The 19,160-nt window shown below is 34.4% G+C and overlaps 1 protein-coding gene and 1 long non-coding RNA gene across 7 annotated transcripts; one reads left to right on the top strand and one right to left on the bottom strand.

Moving 5' to 3' along the window:
• Nucleotides 1-355: 355 nt before the first annotated feature.
• LOC110798733 (phosphoribosylaminoimidazole-succinocarboxamide synthase, chloroplastic) lies at nucleotides 356-7,532 on the bottom strand. 4 transcript variants are annotated; one of them, XM_022003919.2, is made up of 14 exons: nucleotides 7,310-7,531; nucleotides 5,429-5,508; nucleotides 4,192-4,530; nucleotides 3,878-3,979; nucleotides 3,673-3,802; nucleotides 3,397-3,489; nucleotides 3,220-3,308; nucleotides 2,578-2,658; nucleotides 2,270-2,359; nucleotides 2,096-2,185; nucleotides 1,892-1,942; nucleotides 1,735-1,781; nucleotides 812-869; nucleotides 356-731 (listed from the first exon to the last, which is right to left on the bottom strand). In XM_022003919.2, exons 3-14 carry the CDS (start codon nucleotides 4,516-4,518, stop codon nucleotides 672-674), a joined length of 1,218 nt encoding a protein of 405 aa, XP_021859611.2. In that variant the 5' UTR covers nucleotides 4,519-4,530; nucleotides 5,429-5,508; nucleotides 7,310-7,531; the 3' UTR covers nucleotides 356-671. The 4 variants fall into 4 exon arrangements, with proteins under 4 accessions (XP_021859611.2, XP_021859612.2, XP_021859610.2 ...); XM_022003920.2 differs by having other exon boundaries at nucleotides 5,429-5,457; XM_022003918.2 differs by having other exon boundaries at nucleotides 5,429-5,505; nucleotides 7,310-7,530.
• A 5,551-nt stretch (nucleotides 7,533-13,083) lies between these two features.
• Nucleotides 13,084-18,011, top strand: LOC130467920 (uncharacterized). 3 transcript variants are annotated; one of them, XR_008927973.1, is made up of 4 exons: nucleotides 13,084-13,784; nucleotides 14,567-14,690; nucleotides 16,451-16,527; nucleotides 17,527-18,011. It is a non-coding gene; the product is annotated as an uncharacterized lncRNA (long non-coding RNA). The 3 variants fall into 3 exon arrangements; XR_008927971.1 differs by having other exon boundaries at nucleotides 16,422-16,527; XR_008927972.1 differs by having other exon boundaries at nucleotides 16,416-16,527.
• Nucleotides 18,012-19,160: the final 1,149 nt, after the last annotated feature.

Here is a 19,160-nt window from a genome sequence, read left to right as displayed (position 1 = left end):
GACCTGAAATAAGTGAAAATAAGGTGAAGAGAACAGAGCCGTACATGTCTCCAAAATTGTCCGGTCCTAGCTCGTTCGAGTTCATTTACCGGCTGTGTTGAAATGACATTGCACCTACTCATACGTTTGACAACTTGAAAATATTTCTCCAATAAATTGATGAATGATCATGTTATATATACTCCGTAATTGACAAGTGTGTTCAAATTAATCGATTATAAGTCGGATAATATGGTAAACTGGTGCGGGCTATACTCAATCAAAAGAAAATTAAGAACACACAAATACAAATGATGAAACAAACGAACATTTAAAAAAAAAAAAAAAAAAAAAAAAAAAAAAAAAGGGGGGGGTGTTATTGAAATTAGCAGCATCCAATTTGGAGCCTTGATAACTCATTTCTACTTTCTATACGGCTCATTTTGCCTACCGTTGTCCATTTTACAATTAGGTTTTTCAGAGCGAATTCCTAAAACGACCACTAACCAGTACGGAGTACTCCATTAGTATGTCGTAGAATCCAACACGAAAATTTGGAGATGCCAACATAAAAACTCCTTGTGCGGCAACTAGCAACTGTTATTCAGGAAACCTTCTATCAGAAGGTGAGAAAAGGGATAAGGTTATTAACTTCCCTAAGCAATACTGTAAGGCATTTCAAATGAGAATCTTCACTTGAGAGATGCCAACGCTAACAATACATTTTGTGAGATTCTGTCATGAATTGGTATCTGCACAACAGACGTGAAAGATGTTAATTTATTTTGGCAACTCTTAAATGATACAAGAAACTATGCAACAATGTGATTACCTCTGTGTTTGGGATATCAAATTTAGAGCCCGTTATAGTCTCGTACAAAAATATATATCTGTATTCAAATGCCAAAACACAAGTGATTAAATTCTGATAAATTTAAAAGGCACAGTTGAAAGGTTGAACTACAGTCAAGAACCAAACCAGTGCGTTACATAACTTAATTATGTGCCTCGAACAAAAGTCTTGTCTAATCAGAACATGTATCAATACACTAGATTTTACTAATGCACAGATACTTAGTTACTTTTGGCAAGTGAACGCAGCACGGACAACCTGATGAAGATGAAGAAAAATATGCCTATAGCCCTATAGACTAAGTTATTAGACTAGCTAAAGATGAAGCAAGTAATCACTTGCATGTCTCTGAACAAAGAGTGAAACAATTAACAAAGCTGCAAACTATTTAGGATGGAAGAGTTGAAGAAAACTATAACCAAATAAAAAACGTGGAGAAAGTGAAACAAGAAAACCTGTAATTAGTGGTCGGTTGGTTAACTTATATAAATAGAAAGAAGAAACTACATCCTGGGGAAGAGAAGAATAAGAAAACACAACAATTAGCATTTCCATAAAGCTTTATTTCGCAAATAAAGATAACCCCCCATGTTAGAGTAAATTCTTGCAATCAAACACACATTTAACTAAACTTCCTAAAAATTGCAAATTTGTGGGAAATGCAACTCCTTACATACAACCAACAGACAACTTAAATCCAGAAATGTCACCCTATCCAGTCATCATATACAGACCACTGAAGAGCCTCAAAGAGATTTGAAATGACAGAAGGGAAAAGAATCACCAAGATGCTATTAGTAAAGAAAACAAAACAAGGTTCTTTCGTACCCTCCCACCCCCTGTTGCCTAAGGCCCCCCAAAAGGGAGGGGACTGAGTGTATGAAAAGAAAAATCAGACTTACCGCGAAGCTAGCTCACAAACAAGTTCTTTGGGTGCATCCGGAAGAACCTAAAGACACATCATTTGAATCAGCAATCAGCATGGGATAGCAAATTTCCAGACAAGTAACATACAAATAAGACATAACTAGACCCACGTCACCGGCTCACGTAACTCACCTTATCTTCATATGGGTTACAATGATCTTTGAACCACAATCTCAAGAACTCCTGGGAAACAAAATAAATAAACATTAATAGAAAAATCCCCTACGTTATCCAGGAATTCAGGCCTGCGCATAAAGTTTACAGTGGAAGATGGGTGGGTAAAAACTTTCTTTATCCAAAAGAACAATGACAGGTGCAAATATCAAATTTTGATACCTTATCAACATTTTCAGGTTCAAGAACATTACGGAAGCGTTCCTCGTAAGAACTTGAAATCCAGTATCTGCTAGAATCAGGCGTGTGCACCTACAATGAGTAGGCAGATGAAAATAAATTATAGGTCAACTTTTGCCTGTAACTATCAGTTTACCAAAGGGGCAAACCACTGACCTCGTCAACTAGAACAATTGTGCCATCACTTGTCTTCCCAAATTCATACTTAGTATCCACCAAAATCAAACCATGTTCCAAAGCCACACGCTGGAATCATCAAATTGGGAAGTTTGGAAAATCAAATTCATAGCACTACCCAGCTAATCAATCAAAAGGCCTAGTATAAAAACCTTGTCGCACTCGGCATGGCATGCATTAAAGTTCTACATGAGCTTGATTTCTTTAATTGTGACATACATTGTACAATCCAGTGCCTAGCCAACTATGAATAAGTAATCATCAACAAAAGCCAGAAGTGCAATTACCTGTCCATACTCGAACAAATTTAGAGCTTTCTCACTAACTTCATCAAAATCAGATTTAGTCATTAGCCCATGTTCTATAATCTGCAAGTCAACAAATTTGCAACAGAACTACCATAAATACCAATAGGTTGGAATTCTATATTGGAGAATCAGTTCAAGAAATACCATTTCATTGTATATTAACCTCAAACAGTGATAACTTCAAAGAGAAAATTTATTACATGAAAAAAAAAGGATGTGCTCTCACAAAATTAACCTTGAAACACCAAATTAGTGCACTTGTCACCTACTTCAAATCGATAATGTCACCTATAGATTCTATGTCCAGGGGTTAACAAGCAATATACTACGGGAAGTCTGCCACAATGCCATAACCCATAACCAAAACATACACTTGCTAGGATTCATCATGTACCCCCATTTTGGTTGTTTTATGCTTTGCAAAATCAAAAGAAAGAAGACGGGAAAGGGGAAGAAATACAGTCACATAGAACTATAGAAGGTAAAGGACGATAAAGCATGGATGAAAGACCTTCATCCATCTTCGCATTACTCTCAAAGATTAGGACAACAAGCATTTTTACAAGCAGGTCATGACATACATCCAAGATAAAGTAAAATCTAGAAAGGGTGATACATTACCTCATGCGGAGTAACAGGAACATCGTGATCTGCCGATTTAGTTGTTGGTGTAAGTATATTTCTCTCTAGGCGCTGATTTTTTACCAAGCCTATTATCACATACCAGCATAAGTTTCTAGAGTGAAATTACTCGGTAACTAACTTATACTCTAGTATTTAAGTGGGTTGGCAACTAACCATCAGGCAAAGTATTCCCGCAATAATTTCGAACACCATTCTTGTAGACCGTCCACAATGATGTATCAGTGCTTCCAGTAACAAATCCTCTCACTATTAACAAGCATCATGCGTCAAGATTTGGGAATAGTCAAAATAAAAATTATATTGGAAACACGACCGAGTGAACTGACAAGGATTTTATAGAGCAAACAACACGGAGAACCCATACATTAAGGCATGGCATCTGCAATGAAAACTCAAGAGAAAATCAATAACCTGAATATACCAACTTACCAACAAATTCAACAGGGAAAATGGTACATTTTTTTGCTATTGTGACATTCTTATCAGGGACCGACAAAACTGCATTTGGAGTAATGTGATGAGTTTGATCAAACCACCATAAACTCGTCTCATTCAATACCTAAAACGAGAAGACCTCGTGTTAAAATTGCCAACAACTACCACTCATCAGCTAAATATCAAAGTAATAAAATACCTGTCCTTTAAATGGAATTGAAGCTAGAACTCTGTCAAATGCACTTTGTCTATCTGTTGTGACTAGAACAAGAAAATCTCCACCATCATATATGTCTCGGACCTACATATAGCTTATATTGTCAGCAATTACTAGACGAGACCACAGCTAAGAACCCTACCTAAACTTTATATTAAGTAATCGATCGACCGCTAGATGACATTAACTTGGTAACTCTACAATCACATAACAAATTAATCAGAAGTTCAAAACTTCCCCAAACCAAATTACGTCGTCCTGCACCCATAACTCAAAGAAATCAAAGAGCTTCATACCTTGCCTCGGGTTTTGGACTTGAGACCGGGAACGGTGAGATGAAGGTTTGTTTCTGAAAGACAATTATAGAGAGACCCTTCAATTGCTTGCAAAACCTCAGGATTTCCATTGCCCTGATTCAGAACATCAATTGAAGAAGCGGGTTGCGGATTATTTGGGGTTGACATGGTTGAAGAAGCATATATTCCTTGGAATTTTCTCTTCAGCCTGAATCCTTGTTTGTTGTAGCAGCAATGGGAGCCGGGATTTGGAGAAGTAAGGGGGGATAAGATTTTTCCTTTGTAAAGCGTTCTAGAAGGGTTTAAGCATCCAGCACAATTTGCCATTATCGCTCTCTCCTGTGCGATAAGAACGAAGGTTGTTATTGTTATTTAGCAAGAAGTATAAAAGAATAGGACGCTGAAAGCTGAAAAGAGTTTTCTCATTGTTGAAGAAGTTTGAGCATTAGCAGTTCCTACAGAACTAGCAGTGGCGGATCTTGAACAAATTATTAGGGGTGGCCAAGGGATTTCTTGGTAAATTTAAATCACATAAACAATACTACAAAAATAACATAACATTTCAAATAAAAATATAAAGAGGATCATAATAATGATAATATAAGTTCTTTCTACATCTGGAAAAAAGAAGTCAACGAAAATAGATACTCCGTAGAACATTACTCCTCAATTATTAAAACAAACAAACACCTTAAATTATTTAACTGACTTTTTTCTCTATCTCCGGAAAATTGATTCATTAACAAAAGACTTAGATAAGTAGCCTGCATTGTTCATTGATGTGTACAAATTCCAAAAATTCCCAATAGAGTTGTCAAACTTTCACTATTTTATTGCATTAGCTTCATGCTTGTTGGTGATTCTGCAATTGATAAGAATGGCAGCCCAAGTTTAAGCCTCCTGCCGAACTTAATAAATTATTACTGGGTTTTTTTCGTGCAAACGTGATAAAATTCCAGTTTGCAACAAGTGAAAATAACAAATTAAGGACATGTTTAGGAATTAAGAGGAACAAGCGAAGAACACATTGGCACAAGTTTGTGATTACACATTTAGGAATCCACTACACTAGTATAATTATGAGATACATGTAAAGGCAATTGCATAAATTAATTAATCAAAAAAGGAGCAATAGATGCTTCAACAAAACATAGAAAGATCTAAATTAATAGTGTCATACCCTAATTTTTCAAATATAAAAGATGATTACCCATCAAAATAGAGAATATAAACATACCTAGAGATTGAAAATCGCCAATTGAGAATCTGGAAATCGTCAAAAGGTGAAACAATTATTCTTCACCTTCTTCGAGCCTTCTTTTTTATTGGGCAATGGGAAGCAAAATTTCAGCAATTAAAATGTTGCAAAATTTGTATTTACCACACAATCAAGACACAATAACAGCAGTGAAGGAAATTGGAAAAATCAACATAAAAATTGAAAATTTATGAAATTAAACGACTACATATTCGATTAAGCAACATCATTATTCCAATTTCAAGAAAAAAGTTGGGAAAAGAATGATTGAATGAGAGAGTGACGTAGATTTCTTATGCATAGACAAAAAGGAATTACAGACAGAGGGGAGAAATTATTCACCGGCGGGAGACAGAGATGGAGACGTCGAAGAACTAACCGGAGTACGAAGAACAGAACAAAGAGGCAGTAAACTGATGAGAGTGAGAGTGAGAGTGAGAGTGAGAGTGAGAGTAAGAGTGAGAGTGAGACGTGAGAAGCCCCAATGAAATTCTTTTTCCTGCTTATATTTCAAGTCAAAAACGTCTCCAAAAAGTATGTGGTTCAGCCCGTTGACTCTACTCAAGTCTATTGACCGTATATATTTTTTCTAATTGAATTATTAATATCAGGCGTACTCGGTATATAATAAAATATTGTACATCATGGTAATTTTTACCCAATATTTGAAATTTTTTAACATCTTTTATTTAACTTTTCATATTATAAACCTAAAAAACTTTTACGGGGTGTATGCAAGGTTGTTAGGATCGGGATCCCACTTGGTATCGGTGGAGGGAGTAGGACCGAATCGGTAGGATCGGATCGTAGGATCGTAAGATCCTACAAATTTGACCAATTGAGCGATCGAAATGATAGAAGGTGACTAGTACATGATTTTGTAATAAAAATAAGACCCAAAAACACACTTTTGCTCACATAAGATCGATATTAGTGTCCTACATGGTTAACGCAATTCTGCTAGTGTTATTTTAAAGCTTATAATTCCAAATAATACAAGAAAACTATTTTTTAAGCTTTACAACTTTTATTAATTAATCTAAATAACCAACAGCACAAATTAACTTTTATCATAGCCGAAATTTCTCTCATCAGCAAAATTGCTTAATGCCCCAACGTTCACGTTCCCGTGACATTGGCATTACAACTTTTATTAATTAATTAATCTAGTTCCCAGTGCATTTTTCCTTTTTCTGGTAGAACTTGCCATATTTTAGTACCTGTAATCAACCTACTGTAATAAAAAAATAACGTTGGAAATAATGGAAGATAACTTCTCTTCTTCATTTGAGTGATCAATGAGAGTGATCAACTTCTCTTTTCGTATTTTTGAAGACAAAACATTCCAAACTAAGATCAATTATGGGATTTGTAGCTTTTTTCCAACTAAAACAGGAGCACCACAAATCACAATAACTAAACTAACCAACTAAAACATGGTAATATCATATGGGAATTGGGAGGAGCACGCCAGCACCACAAGTCTACACCACAAGTCTACAGACTACAATAACTAAACTAACAAGTAATTGCAATAAAAGACTTGACTGAAATTGCAGACTAACTCACAGTCACACACTAACTCACTTACTCACTTACTCACTTACTCACAAATTGATCAGGAATGAATCGTATCAAATCAAGTTAATTAACAACATTAAGTTCAATGAAATTAATTTGGACAGGACATTTATAAATAAAAATTTCGATAATACAAACAAATTAAAATTTTGATAATTCATAAAATCAAATTAAAATTTCGAAAATCAAATCAATTAATCAAATGAATGTTGCGAAAATTTTAACAGAATATTTGAATTGCTCAAATTGAAGAGGTGAAGAACAAGAAGCAAAAATTACCTTGTATTAGTCGAAATTTTGGTTGAACTCGTTCCTGAAAAAAAGAGAACTTTGATTCATTTAGAGAAGAGAGGGGATGCCTTGATTCGAGCTTCAAGTTGATCTTTGCATACGACTATGGTCATCTTCAATTCGAGCAAAGAAAAGGGGGGAAGCGGAGAAGACGATTCTAGGGCATCGTAACAGTAACAGAGAAAGATCGCGTTTTTTTTTTTTGCTCTGTATTGGGCTTCAAACAGGTTTTTGCTTTCTATTGGGCTTCAAACCCGCTTCGCTCCAATTTGGGCTTCATTTCAAAGGTTAAAAGCTGGATCGTATAGAATCGTTGGTAGGATCGCGATTCTATACTAACGATCCCACTAGCAATCCCGGAGTAGATACGATTTCAACTACGACTCGCGATTCTAACAACATTGGGTGTTTGGTTAGCGAACTCTATTCTAAATCCATACCATTTGTTTGACTGGTAATTTTAAAATTTCGAACTCTTGCCTCAAACCCTCAAGGTATGGGGTTTAAAAAAACTTGGGGGAGGTGGATTTAGCTCATATCTTTACTATATGAATCAAACTAGTATTTTATGCACGCGATGCGTGCGTGAATTTTATAATGCATGTAAACCAACATTAATAAATCAATATTTATGATCGTAGAATGAATATCTCTATATTTTTCTTCAGAAAGTATTTTTAATTAATGGTTTAATACCTATTGGAAGATTTCATCACAAATGCATCGTTGAAAAGTTAAGAAAAAATATATATTAGCACAATATAAAGAACATACGCAACAATCCTAGTCTTATATACACGCTATGCGTGCGAAGGTATGAATTAAAGTTAAAATTATTTTGTTAAAACTAACATATCTCAACCGAAAATCAGAATCTCAGTTATGCTCTCCAACATTTAAAGAATCCTCTAAACCCTTGTATAAATCAGCACGTATCTTATCTTTGTTGAGTGCAATCCACCTCAAATTATTGGCTTGTATTTTGACACAGTTATTGACAACAAATTGTTGGAGTAGACGACCGCCTCTCGAGGTTAGAGAATCAAGATGTTGTCGCGTCTATAACACAAAATTCTTGTTTTGGTCAGAAAGATATAAGTATAAGATTTTAAGGATATGAGGCACAAAAAGAGTTATTGGAAGTATGCACCTGAAACGTGTATGCATAGAATTCCCAGCATGTCAACTTTTTACCAGTCGAACTTCACTGTTTAAATGCCAGCCGTAAGAACCATAAAGAACCAGTAGAGATATTGCAGTGGGTCATAATAACCAACAGTATCTTTGATATAACTCAATGGCCCAGTTACTGACTCTGTCATAATATCCCTATCAAAATCAATAACAAGCTCGTAAGTAAAAAACCACAAATGTTATATGAATTATATTGGAGAGTGGAAAATTAAGTTATATGCGGTGTGAAAAAACCATTACTTAATTACAGTTGCAATAGCGATGTATGCGAAAGATTATTAATAATTTAAAAACCACAAATGTTGTAAGAATTATGTTGGAGAGTGGATAACGCAACTTAGTCACTAACTTTATAAAAAATAAATAAATTATTTTAAGGTTTTATTTAGATTTAAATCGAGTTTTTCTTTTCCCCTAAAACGAAAGTTTTAATTTAAAATAATAAAATATTTTATTTTGATGCCTTTTTTCTTTTCTTTTTTACTAAAACGGAAGTTTTAACTAAAAATAGATTTAATATTTTATTTTGGTGTTTTTTGTTTATCTTTTTCTCGAAAAAGGAAGTTTAAATTTAAAATAGATTAAATATTTGGACTTTTGATGCTTTTTGTTTCTCTTTTACGCTAAAACGAAAGTTTTAATTTAAAATAGATTATATATTTAATTTTGATGCTTTTTGTTTATCTTCTCCTATAAAAAGACAGTTTTAATTTAAAATAGATTACATATTTGGAATTTTGATGCTCTTTATTGGTTATTACGCAGTAAAAATTAGATTACATTTAATGGTTTAATTCCAGCTTTTTAGTACAATAGAGATTCTAATTTTCGTTTTAAGCATGCTCAGAAAGTGGGCCCATTTTGTTAGTTGAGCCCAATTTCTTAAAGCTCATTTAATTGATCAGTCTTAAAGGGCTTATTTCCTTTTGTTCACTATCTTCCTATCTCTTATTTCTCTCTCCTCATACAGTCGTTGATCATCCTTAACCCTATTTCCTTTTGTTTCTTCTCCTATCTCTCCCCTCACTTTGGTGATCTCCTTCCTTTCTCTCAAAATATGTTGAAACTCACATTGTTTTCTATCTCCTTTCTCTTCACCGCACTTCCCATCTCTCCTTTCTATTTCCTTTCGCTCTTCATTTCGCCGCACTTTCCATCTCAGGAATGGAGATGATCCCTCATTTGTCTCACCTCTTATCTAACTCACCTCATTTCCAACTACTTTGAAGAAGATCTGAGCAAAAAAATGGCGAAAACACTCACCTATTTGAGTATTTGGTCCCTTTTATATCTTTCTCCTACAACTCAAATTTCAGATATGTTCAACAAATGGCGAGTGCACAGGTATATCTCTTCGTCTTTTTATTTCTTGTGAATTCTATTGATTATTTTTTATTTTACTTCCTTCTAAATTTCCAGATCTTGTTGGTTTGGTTTTGATTTATCGTATTTCTGTTGTTATTGTTTAAGCACTAATTATTTCTGTAATTTTTGGTTTGCATGTCCTGAAATTCTACGGATTGGAGAGGAAGATGCAAAGGCGGCTGGCGAGGTTTTCTCTCTTTCTCTCTTCTAATCTTCTTTAATTTCTTTAGCTTCAAATCTTGTATTTTAAATTTTTTTTTGTGTTTAATCAATTTTGTTCTGCTCCTGTTTGCGTTGATTTTTATAAGAGTTTAATTAATCAATGTTGTTCAGCTCCTGTTTGCGTCGGTTTAGTATAATTTCAAAATTTTGATTGATTTTGTTGTAGATTTATTTGAGTATTCTGGACCTTGATTGGTTTTGTGTAATTTTTGTATGATATATTGTTGAATTTTATCCTGGTTGAATTATTCTGCATGTTTTTTACTTGTGAATTTAAAAGGTTTTTTTTCTGTTTAATTAATCAATTTTGTTGAGAGTTAATAAGATTGGGATTTTGAGAATATGGTGTGGCTTCTTGTTGATGTAGTTTGTGTCTTTTGTGAAAACTCTTGGTGGAGTTTTTAATCGAAAAAATTGAGATTTTGGAAAATACAGTAGAAATTGAGAGAATGTGGAAAAGAAAGGAGAAATAAAGTTGTATGTTTTGAGTTTTTATTTGATCAATATGTGAGAATTGATTTTGATTGGTGCAAATAATAATATGGAAATATTAAAATGGAGTGACTTTTGATCTTATCCAATTAACTACGTATAAATGATTTGATTGACTGTTAATAGGAGCAGTTAGTATTAACACTGTTTCGTTACGTTTTCCCGTTGCTTGGGTTTATCAACTTTTGTTTGTAAAGATAAATATTTAGTTTTTATTGGCTTTTGCTTTTTCATTTGCTTGGTTTTAAGTACTCCGTAAAAATAAAAATCGCTTGGAGTTGTAAATAACATCTAGCAATCTTTTTAACCAAATATCTCGTTAAAAAATAGATTTGACCAAACATATTATAAAACTATGATTATGATCGAGTATTTTGTCTGTTCCGATCTAATCTCAAAAAGTCCAATCTAATCTCAAAAAATCAATCAGTTATCTTATATTTGTAAGCAATGGTCTATAACTTAAGTTTAGTTTGTTAAATCGTGGACCATGACAATCAAATGTAACACCTACTATTTTTTGCCATTTGTATCTTGGTGTTCACCTAATATTCTGGTCTACCCAAGCAACATTATGAATTGGTGTTGTTTGTTGGTAGAAATATCCTCAATTTTGTACGTTGAAATGTGGAAATTCAGTATTTTAGTGAAAATAATGTTATTATTTCATTTAGTGTGATTTGTAGGGGATTAATTAGGGGTTTGATCATGTTTTTTCTGTTGCTGTTTAGAGTGTTTTGTGTGTTTTTCTAGTGGATTGTGTTTTTCTTAGTGTATTGCATTCCTAGAATCAATAAAGTTAACTGAGTTTTTGTTTTGTTAAAGTTAATTGGGTTCATCCTGTTTAGTTAACTAAAAATGTGAGCTCACATGTCAATCCAAATCAGCTTAAATTATCCGAATCAGTTTAGAATTTTATAGAACACATTTTTAAGTTATTAACTAACAAACCAATCCAAATCAGTTTTAAATTCACATTGTCACTGACTATTCTAAACCGGTGTTTTTTGTTCTGTTACGATTTAGTTTTGTTAATTTGTTTAGCTCTATTGAGTTTGTGTAAAAGGTCATTATTTTTTTGGTGAAATAGAGATTTTATTACAAATACCCAAAATGAAATGTTTAGTACAAATACCAGAAACAAAAAGGCCGAAGGCCAAAACACCCAAGCAACGCCGGAAGGCGACAAACAAAACACAACCAAAAGGTTACACTACAAATACCCAAAATGAAATGTTTAGTACAAACACCAGAAACAAAAAGGCTAGTTTAGGTGATTTTCTAGGTAATTTTATTATATATTTATCTAATTTTATCATTTTTAGCCTTTATTTTATTTTATTTTATATTTTGTAGCTTAATTAGCGTACTTAGTGATTTTTCTTTGTTTTTAGGCCTTAATTTCGTAATTTGTTTGTTTTCCTTGTTTTTATAATTTCATATTTTAATTATTTTAGTTTTCGTTATTAATTTCCTATTTTCTATTTATTTCCTTTTCTATTTCTTATTTAGTTATTATTATTATTATTTATTTTATTTTATTTTTCTCCTAATTTCTATTTTTATTTTGTGTAGGTGCATATTGTTCGGGGATCGAATTACTGGTTTCAAAGGGCGGTCAAGGAAAGTCAATTGTTTAAAAGAACAATGAGCAACCAATGCACCTCTCCTCCCTATACTACACCACCCTCTCCTTAACCATCACCATACGTGCTGCAGCTATCAACTCACCAACACCATCCTCACACCACCTGGAGCCGACCAGCCTAACCTGCAACACCAATTCGCACCACCATTCTACACCCCACGCAGCCCCGGTCTGCCTATTTTCCAACCACTACAGCTGACAGCACCGACAACACCCCTGCTCTCCTTCACCATTCTACACCAACGTGCAGCCACGCAAGGCAAACACCACCTCACCACCTTCGCACAATAGCACCGCAAAGAACAAAATGCAGTAAACAACATCAATTGCAAGACCAAATTCAGAGAAAAATCGCACCAAAATATAGAGCAAAAACAGAGTATATTGGTTCGTTCGAACCCGTATCGAGTTCGACCGAACCGAAGATTTAGAGTTCCTGTAAGTATGAGGTTCGCTCAAACCATCGAGGAGTTCGTCCGAACAGCAATCAAGTTCGCCCGAACCTTTTTCGGGTTCGACCGAACATTTCACCGCTTAAATTGGTACGGAATTAATGAAAGTCACGTGCTGGCTTGCCTTGGTGTTTGTTGGTGGCCTCGGTACACCGCCGTACTGTTCGAAACTGACGGTTGCGATTGATTGATGGGTGTGAAGCAATTGGGCCGTTTGATTGAGGGCTGGGATTATATGTTGATGATTGATGATGAACAATTATGATCGAGATGATGATTAACGTTGATGGTGGAGGATTGATGATGATTGACGGTTAGATGGTGAAGAGTTGCGAGGGAGGAGAGCGCATCAGCGAAAGAGGGGATTGAAACCCCATTTTAGAGGAGCACGAAGAAGATGACCAAAAGGAGACAAAGGAAATTAGGGGGTCTGATTGGTTTTGAATCCTACCCCTTTAAAAAGCAAGGAGTCCCTTTTAAACTTTCTTTAAGAATAGTGGAATTACCTCCACACCCTTAAATTCTTTCATGATTTACGGCCCTGCCATTTCTCTCTCCTCCTCCATCTTCTCTGAAATGTCTCCTCCTCCTTCGACCTCGATTGCAGCCGCCACTAGCTTATGCTCTTTCACTCATTCACTCTCCTCTCTTCTTCCTTTTTATCTCTCCTCCTCTAAAGTGGTTCTCCCTCTGATCTTGGAGATGGAGCCGAGTTTGTTGTGGTTTAAAGGTTTGCAATCCTTCTCTCTTAGTTCTATAAATTCGCGATTTTTATGTTACTAATTGTCGTTGCTTTCTTGTGAATTTGTTCCGTTCTTTAAGTTTTAGCTTTTTTTTTGTTTGATTCCTTTCGAATTTTCGAAATGGTGTGCTTGTTTTGTTGTCAATATATTACTCGATTTATGTTTCTCTAAGCTTAGTATTTCACATGAATTTTCTTCCCTTTCCGGGGTTTAATCTGGCGTTTTAATTGTGTTTTTTCCGGGAGATTATGGCAGCAGAGTTTGAGGAATTGTCACACTCGCAAGTGTGGTTTGATATGCTGCAGGTAGTGCTTCTGTAGCAAACTAAAAAAATCGATTTCATCAAGGTATAATCCAATTTTTTGGTCAATTTAAATATTTTATTGTTTATTAGCTCAATTTTTCTGTTCAATTTGGTTTTTTTTACGTGATATTAGTATTTGGGTTATTTTTTCCGGTTTCACTTGTGCTTAGCTCAAGTTGATTAGTGAGGAAATGATGTAAATTTTCCTTCAGCTGTTTACCTTTTTGCCTCCCATCTTGTTTGGATACCAAACACTGAATTGTTGAAGCCCTATTATAAAGGTTGTATGAAAAAAATCAACTATTACTAAAACTATACAACTAATCTTGTGTTTATACACTATACTTTATTGTTTCTTTTTTCATAATTTTAGCATTCATAATAGATTATGTAATATGGTGCTTCTTAGACTTGAATATCCTCATTCTGGTTAATTGCATTGTAGGCACTTACTCACCAAGTGCAAATCATTATTCTGTAAGGGAATTCGTTAAGAATATGGACAGGATTATTAAGTCTTTGTTCACTTGACCTCTTTCTTTTCCATCTTCAAAATCCATTATTTTCGTGTGTTAATTATTCACGTAGTATCAAATTGGGATGTGAACAAACTATGAATGTCGTACTTATGATTTCCTTTTCTTAGACGAGACATTCCAACTCTGCATCAACTCTTTTGGCTGCTTTCTTCCGCATCAATTGATGTTAAGTCTATCCCTCTAGCTATAAGATGGTGCCTAATGCTTGATCAGTGAACTAAGTGTGTTGTATTTGATCATGCAGCCTTTTTCTAATCAAATTCACATGTATATTCTGCATAAGCAGTACACTTTGCAGGGTCACAAAATATTGTTGGAAGTTGACGAGGAAGATTTGGTTCATGAGCCATGAATGTGTTAAGGAGAAGTTTGTTTGAACTTATACATCTCCAGAATTTCCAATGGTGCAGGTCAGTAGCACCCTAGAATTATTATACTACTGAATCGTATATGAAAATATATATTATTACTATTATTATTATTATTATTATTATGAGGGTAGACATAGAAGATACATTAACTCAAGAGTTTTTACTCTGAAATGCCTTTTGGCTCTTCTTTGTAAGAATTTGAGATATTGATCTTTGTGGTTTTGTTTCTGTTTGTTGCTTTTTTCGGCTATATCATAGTGTTTATAGTTGTTACATGCACTATGATATAATGTCGAAATGAAGTTTCACGTCATGTGTACTTGGTAATATTGAACAAAGTGAGAGTGGTTCATCAATGCTAACTCCTGGAAGTGGTAGTTCTTTTCTCTTCGTTGCATCAAATGAAAGTTGCTATGGAAACTTCTCTAATCTTCTCCTCTCCCCAAATCGAGAAGAGGAATTGAAGGTGCGAGAAAACGAAGATTCAAACCTAAAAATTTCCATCACTAATATCCTAAATTAAACGATTGGAAAATGTAAAAAAAATCAGGCCTTGGATGAGAAATACGAACCTTCTTTAGTGGCGTCCAAGTTGAATCTGCCCCAACACGCTCAAATGACTGTGAGCCCCAACCCTGTAATTTCTCTCACTGAATACTGGCAATATGAAAAAATAATTGTGTACTACATCAATGAGTAAGTTCTCTTACTAAAACTTTTGTTGAATTATGAATTTTAGAGGGTTTTGTAGTAAAGAAACGAATTGAGTTCTACAAACTAATTGAAAAATCACTTATACTAAGAGGGTTATAAATTGAAAATTATGGTGTCTAACCACCCAAATTAAATATAGAGAATAACATTGTAACAATAAACTTCGTAATGAAACAATCTCAATATAATGTCCGTTTGTAGCTCGTATTGTAAGTTTTGAGAGAATCTATTTGTTGTTCATTTGATTGTGAAATTTTAGCCTCCACAATTAGCTGTTTTATGAGGTTTGAGCATTTGAGTCATTCTTATTTGGATTGTTTATGTTTTTTTTTGGTGTCTGGTGTTTAGTATTCTTGGATTTGAGAAAGTAGCTTAGGTTGTTAGTGAGATATCTAACAATCTTTGACACGGAGTAGTTGATGATCGAATTCTAACGAGTAACCTTTAGAAAATTTTCTAGCTAAATTAGTAGACAATTAATTAGTCAGTTACTACTTTCATTTAGAAATCTTGGGTCGAGTTCAGAAGAAAGAATGCTTTCTGTTGTTGCTGATTTGTTGTGCTATTTGTGTCGGAGACTCGGAGTGTACCACGATCTGCTAATACATGCGCCGAATTTTCATTTTGAAGATAAGGAACTTATGACATTAGCTGGGGATGTGTTTGATGTACCAATCAGGAAAGATATTGTTCAGAGTTGTGAGATGGCAGTTTGCCAAGCGTCAATAGGTGATTAGTAATTTTTGTACTTAGATGACTGACCCTCTCCCCCGAAGTTAAAGGGATTCACAAATCGGTTTTCTTTATTTAAGGGCAAAAGTCTGTCTTTTACACCTAAGTCCTTGGTCCTAGATTTGATAGTGAATTCCTTGGTTCTAGGTGAGCTAGAAAATCCCTAATGTCCCTAAATGAATCTGAAGAAGAACATGTGGAAATACCGAGTGAGGGAACTGATGTTTGGGAAATTGATCCAGTTATAAAAGTTATTGGTTATTGTACTTGTTTGTCGTTTTCTTTGTATATTTACTTACTTATTACACATTTGGTAAGGTATAGGTATAACTTTATAAGGGTACTTACTGCAGTCAGGAAGTGTTCTGAAGCCCAAGCTTCTAAATACAGATTTCCAGAAGGAGTTTTGTCAAGAAGTGTGTATCATGAGGTGATTTAACTCTAATGTGTCCCAAAATTCTTCTGTGCTTTTATCAAATTTGTTAGACTCATTTTTCTTGATTGTACACGATACAAATTTAATGAAATTTTAGGTAACCATACAAATTTCATGTAATGCAGAGAGAGAGAGATAGAGATAGAGATAGAAATAGGCCAGAAACAATTGACAAATTGTTAATAGCACCAAGTTAGCACCTAAACATAAAAAGTGCCTGTTCTTCCCCTTAATGGATGTTCAAGTCCTATTAGGCTATTAGCTCGCAACTTTGTACCATAAGTACCCTAAGTAAAAGAGTAAGGAGATGATATTTGCCCTACCTGATTGGTATTTCTGTTGGAGTACCTGTTTAGGAAAGAACAATTCAAGAAACTAAGAGTAAAGCAAAAGCTGAAGTAGTCAATGATTAATTTATCATAGTATCTCACAAATAGAATATTTGGCAATATGTCGAGGGAGAGATGCTTTTTTCATACTCTGTATATGATGTCCGCTTGTAGTATTTTATTGCTCTCCCTTGGATCAATTAACTGAAACTGTTGTGATTTTACCCTATCCTGCATCCTAAAGGGATGTCCCTCCATATAATTAAAACACATATCTCCTTTCCACTTGGGTATATCTACAAATTCACGCTTAGTCCTCGAGAAACCACATTTCCTTCCACTATTGATTGTACACTTTGTTCCATCGCCTACCTCTTCTGACATCATAACCGAGATTTTACAACATTTGAACCCTTGAAATTCTACAACACTCTAATACTACGTCCGTACCTGAAGGTTCCTGACATTTATTATTTGCACAAGAATTAAGGGAAAAAAAGGGAATGAAAAAGTGGAGGAACAAGTCCCCAAAGTCATGAAATTGGGTTAATTCAAATTTAAAATGTACGCAGATATGGTTAGAGTTGTTGAGTAAGATATTCAAAATGTTAATCAAAGACTGACTGATAGTTTGAATTTGTTTTCATCAATATTTATCTCGTAGGTTATCAACTATGTTGTTGAAAGATGGTCCTTGACAAATTCAATTGAGGGAGGTGCGACTTGCTAAATGCTAATTGCTATTCGGTTGGCTGGAGGACCCTTGCATCATTCAACAACTGTCGGAAATGGGTCTCTCAGGTTGGGTTCGAGACCTTGGCAGCAGCAAAAGCCTGATATTTTTAAATCTTCTGCAATAATCGGGCATGTTACAACTGAAGCAAATGATGGCTCTACATTTTTTGTCATAGATTTTAACTGTATCTTTGATTAAGTGATTTTCATTTCGATATGAGTAAGAAGAATCTGTTGTGGGCATACTCTCTTATATGTGACCTCTTGTCTGAATTTGAGATATGCAGTTAGTAAAAATGTTATCCTTTTAACTTTTGACGCCCGAAGTTCCTTTTTAGTGAAAGATTTTGGATCATAAAAATATTTTAGCCAAATGTTGGGTACTTGGGCGCATTGGAAAAAATATTTAGCGAATTCTTAGCTAGCTGCCTAGCTACTTCATGTGCTGAATGTGGGAATGTGGGAGTCAATATTTTTTGTTCTTGCATCTATTGGGTGTAACATGAGCTTTTTACAAGAGTCTATTTCCTTGTAACTGAATCTCATTTTATCGTGCTTGTAAATTTAAGGTATTATTTCCTAGCAGTGAGTACGTTGGTCGTAAAGGCATCAGTACAATGGTAAATCTGGACCTCCTTCAATAAGACCTGTTACGTGTGTGTATAATTTAACTTAAAATCATGGTCTTCCTAATTAGGAGGTTACAAATGAAAAAGATAAAACAATTGAAAACCTTTTCAATGGACATGTAGACAAAGTTTGGCAGGTTGTTACTTGTCTTACCGATGTTAAGAGTGAGGTAACCTAACCTTACAGACTGCGCCAAATTGTTTCGGGGTTGAAACGATGGTATGAGTCCTTTGAGTTCCGGCCACGTACTACAATTGATGTGTAAATTAAGAGTATTTGGAGGAGAGAAAGTAGGGTCACTTCTCTAAGGTTAGAGAATGACCCCTTATTACCTTGCCTCATTGGGATATATGTATATAGTGCCTTATTGGGCTTTTGAGGCCTTATGAGTGATATTGGGTTTAAGTGTGTATTAAGATTTTGGTCCAAAATGGTATGCCCATTTTACCACCCAAATACTAATTAAAACATTAAGCCAAGCACAAATTTCTCCAGTTATTAAGTTAGTACACCACTTGATTTTTAAATTAGTAATTCTGTTTTTAAGAAATACACATACACTATTTAGCTTGCTATTGGTGCCTCCGAACTATCAATTGAAATTATGTTGTAAACGTATTTATAGTTTCGTATTATCTATTGCATTCAAATTCAACTTTCATATCATTCTTAACATTGATCATTTTCCTGTATTTACCATATTTTGTAAGTTTCAGTCTTTACGTAACATTTTTCCAAAACAATTTTGTATATCTTAGCGCGCACGGTCCAACAACTAGTAAAAAAAAAGCTACGGTGGGCTTTTTGGTTGGGTTTTCTTTTGTTTTACTCTTTTTTTTCTTTACTTTTTACTTTCTCCTCTTTTTAATTAACTAGTTGTTGGATCGTGCGCATGATCCCCCAAGGTATAAAAAATTATTTTGTATAAATATT

This window comes from Spinacia oleracea, chromosome 2 (genome assembly GCF_020520425.1).
Source record: "Spinacia oleracea cultivar Varoflay chromosome 2, BTI_SOV_V1, whole genome shotgun sequence".
In the NCBI taxonomy this organism is placed as follows: Eukaryota; Viridiplantae; Streptophyta; class Magnoliopsida; order Caryophyllales; family Amaranthaceae; genus Spinacia; species Spinacia oleracea.
The sequence above is the reverse complement of the archived record's forward strand: the minus strand, read 5'-3'. Positions and strand labels throughout refer to the sequence as shown.